An 8278-nucleotide genomic window follows, 5' to 3' on the forward strand; every position below is an offset into this window, starting at 1 on the left:
ACGGTTTGATTCTTTTAAAAATATTAAAATATACGTATTATACTCTGTAACACTACTAAACTAGAGGCTTCCGATGCACCATTTGAGCGAAAAAAAAATTGTTAAGGAAAAATTTTCTGTTAGCGAACCCTTTGTTAAATATTTCGAATGTCATCACTGAGTATACTATATAAAAGTGTACGGGCCGACATATTCTGTTATATATATATTGAGTGTCAGACGGAATAATTACATTGGGTACGACTTTCAGATATGACACTATCGATTGGAACGTGCAACGAAGGCAGATAACGAGGAAACAACTACAAAGAATGCGCATAGGTTAAGAAATAGTGCAATATTCATCCTAAATTTGCAGTTCAATTCAATAATAATTTAGTTGAGTATAATATACTTATAAGCCTATTAATACATAATTTACAGTTTAAAAAATANTATTAGGAATGTATCCATTTAAACTTATTTATAGCGTTTTGCTCTTGACAGATTGAGTTAATCCTAATTTTTTACCTATGGTAATGTGGAGTATACTATATAAAAGTGTCCGGGCCGACATATTCTGTTATATATATATTGAGTGTCCAACGGAATAATTACATTGGGTACGACTTTCAGGTATGACACTATCGCAACGAAGGCAGATAACGAGGAAACAACTACAAAGAATGCGCATAGGTTAAGAAATAGTGCAATATTCATCCTAAATTTGCAGTTCAATTCAATAATAATTTAGTTGAGTATAATATACTTATAAGCCTATTAATACATAATTTACAGTTTAAAAAATANCCATGCAATCTGATCGGTTTGGGTTATGTAACTTGTTGTTAAAGTAACTTTGATATTTAAATATCATAAAAGATAAAAATGTAAGAGTCACTTTAGGGCGAGCATTTCACGAAACACAAAGCTTCCGATCATTTTAGACTTCGGGCTTCTAGAACACTGCAAACAAAGGTCTAAGGATCTCTGGATATGCACATTTATCTAAAATACAATAATTTTGATAAAATGGTTGTCGTAAAGTGAGTATGTTGAATTAGAACTAGTTTTTTTACATTTAAATTACCTTATATATACAATCGATACTGTATTTTTATATAACTCAGTTTCTCAAAGAAACTTGATGCAATAAACAATCTTCTCCTCCTCTCATAGACTTATAAAGACCGTTGGGTAACTTCTAGAAAACTGTTTTGGTATACCTTTTCCAGCTCTCCCTGTTTCAACATCTCGTAGATAGTTGGGCAATTGACAATCCAGTCCATTTCCTAATATTATCGGTGCACGTGTTCTTGGCCTGTCTCCTGTTTTTGCCTCTTATGTCACTCCCTCAGAGCTTTTCTTGTTAGTCTATTTCCTCTGATATGTCTATACCATCTCATCTGTTTCTGTTTAGTTCTTGTTAAAATACTTGGTCGATATCCATTAGCAGTCAGAATTTTTTTTATTTCTTCATTTTTTATGTGTGCTGTGTAGGGTATCTGCAATAGCCTTTTATCAGGCTTCCTTTAGAAGGCAACTTATCTGGTTTCGTCATCGTTTAAAAAGATCCATCTCTCACCTCCATACAGAAATTCCGAGTTAACGAAGGTGTCGATTATACGTATCCTGCTAGATATAGGTGTTTTATGATCAGTCCATAGTGATTTTCGCTGTTTTAGGGTAGTTCTTGATCTATGTGTGACCTTGATGTTCCATCTTTATGCAGTTTCCTTCCGAAATAAGTAAATTTTTCGACGTCCTCCAGGCTTTCTCCGTCAACTAATATTTTTAGGTTGTTATTGTTTTTGATTTTTCAACATTTAAGTGAATGCTTTCTGAATACTTGTGCTGCGCTGTCTTTCATGTAATTGTATATCACTTTCAGCTATTGAGTCAATGTCATCTGCAAAACATAGATTATTATTTTTTTATCTATTCGTTTGAAACCTCATAAGAGCAATCTTAAGTTTCTGACACATGATGTTTCCCAGAAAAATATAAAATAGGATTGGTGATAGTATACAACTCTGTCAGACATCCTTTTCCACCATGGTCTGCTGTGACTTGCATTTTATCTCTATCAGCATAGCAGATGAAGTATGTAGGGCTTTTATTAATCTTATTATTTTATTATCAATTTGATAAGATTTTCCACATAGCATCACGCCATATGGAATCAAATGCCTTCTGAATATCAATGAAATTGTGACATATTACTTTATTATATTCCTTGATATTTTCTTCATTAAGATGCAATTTAAATAGATAATGTATTGTACTTTTATTCCTTCGGAAATTAGTCTGTTCTTCAGAAAGTATAGACTCAACCTTGATTTCACTTCTAAACAGCAATATTTTTAGTAAACTTTTCTTGCATGGCTAATAAGGCTAATAGTTTTATGGTCACTGCATCTTTTGCTATTCCATTTCTTTGGTATTGGAATTATGATGGAAGTAGTCCAATCAGTTGGCCATGACTCAGAATTCCAAACATCCCGACAGATGACACTTCTTCTTTCAAAAGTTCCTTACCATCCATAACTGGCTGGGGCTTTATTATTTTTTTTTTAGAGAGTTTAGTGCTTTTTCAACTACCTCTCTCAAAATAGGATAGTCTCCTTTATCCAGTGTTATGTGTTATCTCTACGATTCGTTTAGCCTCTGAGAATGATTTTTTTTGATAAGGTTCTTGTATATTGTTGCCTTCTTTGTACAATTTTTTTCGTTCTGTGTTTATCACTCCTGTTTCGTCTTAGATCGACCTTCCATTGTTTACATGGGTTTAGTTAATTCTTTCGGGCTACATTTTGAAAAACAATGTAGACGTATAAATTCTCCACTGTTGTCCGTTCGTTGTCTGTCCATTAATCTCGAGTGTTGGATAGATGAAAGTCGAGATCAGATATGGAAAGCTTATGGGAGGAAGCCCCGATTAACTATATATATATATATNAATAGTCTTCTTTTTTAATTAAAATTACATATCTTTCTTAATTTTTTGGCTTATCATCAGTGAATGTTTTAACTGTTTTACATAATTTTGAAGATGCGTAAACTCTCATAAAAGGTTACCTCTGTGAATAAAAATTGTTTCCATTCCTGGTGATTGCACATGATGGAAATGAAGACAATTGTTTCTTCTGTATTTTTTAATAAACAAATTTTTAAAACATACAGCTTAATGTGTTTCAGGTCTTTTGGCAGATGATGCAATACTCTTAGTTTATTTGCTCTTGCATTGAGATACACTGTAATGATGATAGCTTATTTATTTTGAATAATTCCAAAATTCACGTGAAACTAAAGAAAAAAAACAAATGAAACAAGATAAATACAGATAACAGTAATAATTTAGTGGTTCTGATACTATAATTAGTAGTTTCTAAAATGATATAATAATGCAGGTCATTTGTTTTTAATCACATACAATGAAATTAGTTAGCATCACAAGAAATTATTTAAATTTTATATGGAAGTAGTTTCTATTGTATATTAAGCCACAAAATAAGAAAAACGAATTTAAAATTATCAACGTATTATATGACTGATATATTTATTATCACGACTTTCATCAAGGAATCTATTTACTTACCGAAACGTCTTCTGGAAGAATGTCTTCGCATCCTCAGCGGTTTTCAAAAATACAAAATTTTTCGAATGTTCTTCGTGGTCAACGATTTCAGTTAGAAAAATTCAAATTATTCATTTTAAAAAACATTTGTTCTATGTTCATTTCAATCTCAGAAATAATAATATTATACTAAATCTATTGTGTCTTCAACCCTCATTCTTTACAACGTGTCATCTACACTATTTCAATCAGTCGCCAACCACTAATTAAACCTCAACTCATTTATCAATTTCTTCCTCTTCGTGTCAATCGCTGCTTTCCGAGTTCCGAAACTGCATCCGCATCATTTTTATTTAGACTATGACATTACTCCTCAAGCTTAAGAATTAAATATACATTTACTTAACAGTTCTTAGCCTATATTTATATAAGTATCTTCCTTGTTTAATGTCTTTTTCCTTCTATAATATTTTCACTCCTTCCATTCAGTGCCTCTGGCGCTAGGCTTTTGTTTACATTACCATTACTCACATCTCTCTTGGACTCGCCTATATTCTCTCTTTTAAATTTTTACTCATAGACTCACATACCAGCTTTCTCCCCTTTCACCCATTTCTGTCTTTACTATATTAAATCCAGATTGTAGTAATCCCTCAAACCTATCAGTTTTTATTCCTTAACATGTTGAAAATAGTGTTTTTTTCACGAAAATCAGCTTTCCTCCGTATTGCACAGCATCTTGTATGCTCTCATGTTATCAACGTACACAATCACTCGCTTTTCCATCTTGCTCTTTATTCCTTTTCCCAGCTTCGTAATATCCTGTTCAACCTCGCTCCTATTTCCTAGCTTATCTATCATCCCATTTGGAATCATCGACCTCCCGAAACGTTATTTTAATTTATTAATAGAGAGGTTGCGGCCGACGTATACGTGTACGTCGGACGCGTAAACGTGTATGTCGGACGTTCAGCGCCGCTTTCCTATAGAGTTTGATTATGGTGTTTGGATAGTCAGTGGAATCATGCTCGACGTCCCAAACACCATTGCCAAACTTCTAGGCCTTTAGGAAAACTTCCGACGTACACGTTTTCGCGTCCGACGTACACGTATACGTCGGCCGCAACCTCTCTAATACTTATTTCTTCATTCAAATCTGCCACTTCACTGCTAAACACATCATGCGCTTTTTAACAAATTCCGTAAAGCGTCTACCTAATTGGCTCTCTTCATCTGCAATATATCAATAACTCTTTTTTCTGACCTAGTGCCTATTTTTCTTCCTACCTTCATGCTAACATCCAAATGTAAAATCAGGCAGATTACTTAATGATATATATGTCGTAATCGTAGCGAAGTCCGCCAACATTAGTACGATTCTAGGCTTGGCTGCATACTTCTATAAACACACAGCAACGACTTTTCTCTTCTGACATTTTCCGCTGAATCGAATTGCATGCGACGACTGTTTGTCCCATATTCAGTTCGTTATATGTCATGAGTTTGCGCGAAAGCTCGAAGAGAAAGAGCTCAATAGCTGCTCAATACCAACGCTTTCTCGACGACATAAAAATAATTAGATCATTCTCCAAACGCACACAGCAATATCAGAAACAAGAGAAAAAAACAAACACTAAGTGAAAAAAAATATATATATAGGTTATGAATGAAATTGTTGAATATTTTCCCTTACCGGTAGGTGGGATAAAGGCAAACAACACTTTCCAGAAGATAGTAAAGAAGTGTATCACATAGTCTGAACAAGAAGGCATCTTTTCAGTTCCGTCATCTTCTTCTTCATCATCTTCATCACCTTTTATTAAATAACATTAATAAAATTCAATACTATAGTTTCGGATATAAACTCATTAAAAATATATTAAATTTTTAAATTATTCTTATGATTTAAAGATGCTTCCATTGAAGCAAGAACATGAGAATTTAGGCTTTTTTTTTTTTGGTGAATTATTTAAGAATTAACTGAATAATATTAAAGTTCTTCCACTCAATAATCCAATATGGCTGTGTTTACACTCGAGTAATTTCTTTTTTTTTTAATTTCTATATAAAATTTATTTATTTTTGTGAAATTTCTGCTTTTAAATTTTAATCTCTCTTCAATTGTTATTCCTTATTCGAATATTAAGAGATGAAATTTTAAATAATGGACCTTAAATATACTTTATCAGCAAATTAAAATGTAATTTTATTTAATTTTTTAAAAATAGCAGCTGCATGAAAGTTGATAAATCAAATAAAAAGTAAAAAAAGACATTATAATTTAATGTTTTTATTAGAATTTTTAAAAAGTACGTTCAATAAAAATTAATTAAATTTTAATAAAATTCTTTTATTTAAGAAATTAAAAAGAAATTAGAAAAGTTCTTAACTGAAATGAATGAAAACTGACACTACTAAGTGGAAGATTATACATTTCTGTAATGTTACTAAATTTGCTAGAGTTATATTGAGTAATTTCCGAGTTATACTACATCAAAATTGCTATAACTGGGCCAATGCAATTATCTTACAATCGCTCTATTTGCATGTTTCCTGTGCACTAACGTAAATCGAGTCATCGTTTCCTTTCTATTCAATGGAACAGATAAAGTGATTTATCCTTTATCACGTACAATAATCGTAATTAATTTGAAAGTTTTCGAGTTTATGCAAACAATATTAATGGAAAGATAATCTTCTTAATATGTCACGTTTAAATTTGTTAAAACTTGATTAATTAAACATAAATTTTACCTGTATTAACAGTTATAACGCCTAAGAACTGTTCCCTCCACGACGATGTACCTATCATCAATGAGACGTTTGCTTTTTCGAAAAGTTTATCGACAGTATTCTGTAAAGAAATAAAGAAAACTAATGGTAAATATAATCAAAAATCAATTTATAAATCGACATCATTCCCTTAGATTTTTAACTATTATTGATCTATCCCAATAGAAAATACTAGGATTTAGATGTAAAAGAAAAAAAAAACATATCTCGACTAATCTCATTGGTGTCTTTATAAAGATTAATAGCAAAAAGAATCCTCAATACTCCAAGGATTAAGGATTAAGATGACTTCCAAAAATTGGATTTCATATAACTGTAAATGATAAAGCCAGTGTAACGTTACGTAACTCACAATTTTTCCCAAATTTCTACGAGAATAAAGCCTTATAATAACTGAAAAATTTACTTTTAAACCAATTAATTTTGAGATTTCGATAGTAAATAAATTATTCATATAAAATTAAATCCATTTTGACAGGAGATTTTATTTATTTTTAAATTTTCTCTATTCATATTCTTATTTTTAAATATTTGTAGGATTTTAATGAGACTCTGTTTAACCATTTACTTTTAATTTTATGCTGCGATCATAATGCTTAATATATTAAAATTTAGTTTAATTAAGTATACCTTAAACTCGCGGCTCTCTTTAATCCTTATTTGACATCTGTAATATTCTCCCAATCTGGGTTTTCCTAACATTGCTAGCTTATCTGCTTCTGATGCTTCGCCATTAGGAGATGATGGTTCGTTGTTTATTTGGCCGGTTTCCTCTTTAATCAAGTCTAAAATTTGAGAAAGAAAACACAAATTAAATCTGTCGGATGGCCTAAAATATATATAAAAGGTTAATTATTACCTTCTTCTAATTTTGGTTCACCAATTTCTACGTAGAACACCGAATCTTTTTCGTAACTTTCGTTGTCCAAAATATGAATTGGAATATCTTTCCTGTAATTTAAAACATTAAACTGCAAAAATGATATTATATAAAACCAATTATTTATATTTATAATATGAGTAAAAGAATGAATAATATTTAAATAATTTTTTTTTTAAAGAAAGGGATCGATGCTGTTGTATGTAGATAGACATATAAAGTAGCGCATTCAAACCAGGAGGTGCCATATTTAGTCCATTTTACTGTAAAGCGACCATAGTTTTCCATTCAAAATATTAATTAATTTATGTATTTTATCGAACAAAAATATAAAATATGAGTACTTTCTACAGTAAAATATTATAATAATTAATTTTTAATAAAGGAAGTAGTAACAACTGGATTATAGATGATTGACCGGCTGCTCAAAGGAATACGATACTCTATACATCTAAATACTGTATATCAGATTACAAAGAGTGAGAGAGAGAGATAAATGCTTCATGCTGATAAAATTCTTTTTAAACTATACAACAAAGCCATCTAAATATCTAAATTTAGATATATTATATTTAACTGTTTTGTTGAATGACTGAAAATGTATAAAACAGTATCAAATTTTCCATTTCTAGAAGCGAATTAATATCTAAAGCACTCTAATTCTATTTAAAAATTAAGAGAATTTTGTTATATAATTCATAAATATCAAACAGGAGTATTTATTTATGTTTAAAGTACGGATTTTTACGTAATAAAATACATTTCAAATCTTTGCTTTAAATTCTTTTATAACGAATCTTACTTTAAACGAAGATATCCTTTAATATTTCTCAATATAAATACCTTTAATTATAATTGTAAGGTACAGTCGACCCCCCAATAACACTGTTGATAATTCCATTTTATATGAATTTCATGTTGTACGAGTCACTTAGATTTTACAAATACGTGTGCCGTTCACAGCCTGGCACATGTATTTGTAAAATCTAAGTGACTCGTACAACATGGAATTCATATAAAACGGAAAAATCAACAGTGTTATAGGGGGG

The 8278-nt window shown here is 30.7% G+C and overlaps 3 protein-coding genes across 3 annotated transcripts in view; 1 reads left to right on the plus strand and 2 right to left on the minus strand.

Moving 5' to 3' along the window:
* Positions 1 to 3613, minus strand: part of LOC111642434 (large proline-rich protein BAG6-like) — a 27520-nt gene extending 23907 nt beyond the window's left edge. The window contains exon 1 of the mRNA XM_023388788.1: positions 3578 to 3613. The gene's annotated coding sequence lies outside the window, so the exon portion shown is untranslated. The remainder of the gene's footprint in view (positions 1 to 3577) is intronic.
* Positions 1 to 8278, plus strand: part of LOC111642433 (mast cell protease 1-like) — a 25277-nt gene that overhangs the window by 7919 nt on the left and 9080 nt on the right. The window lies entirely within an intron of this gene.
* Positions 5248 to 7347, minus strand: LOC111642435 (sodium/calcium exchanger 2-like; the record flags this gene model as incomplete). The annotated part of the gene is made up of 4 exons (XM_023388789.1): positions 5248 to 5369; positions 6311 to 6410; positions 6980 to 7134; positions 7209 to 7347. Coding segments are annotated over 4 exons (516 nt in total), but the record flags the coding sequence as incomplete, so codon positions are not given.

The sequence above is a fragment of the Centruroides sculpturatus genome, unplaced genomic scaffold (assembly GCF_000671375.1).
Source record: "Centruroides sculpturatus isolate CEXI.00-Female unplaced genomic scaffold, Cexi_2.0 scaffold1537, whole genome shotgun sequence".
Classification (NCBI taxonomy): domain Eukaryota; kingdom Metazoa; phylum Arthropoda; class Arachnida; order Scorpiones; family Buthidae; genus Centruroides; species Centruroides sculpturatus.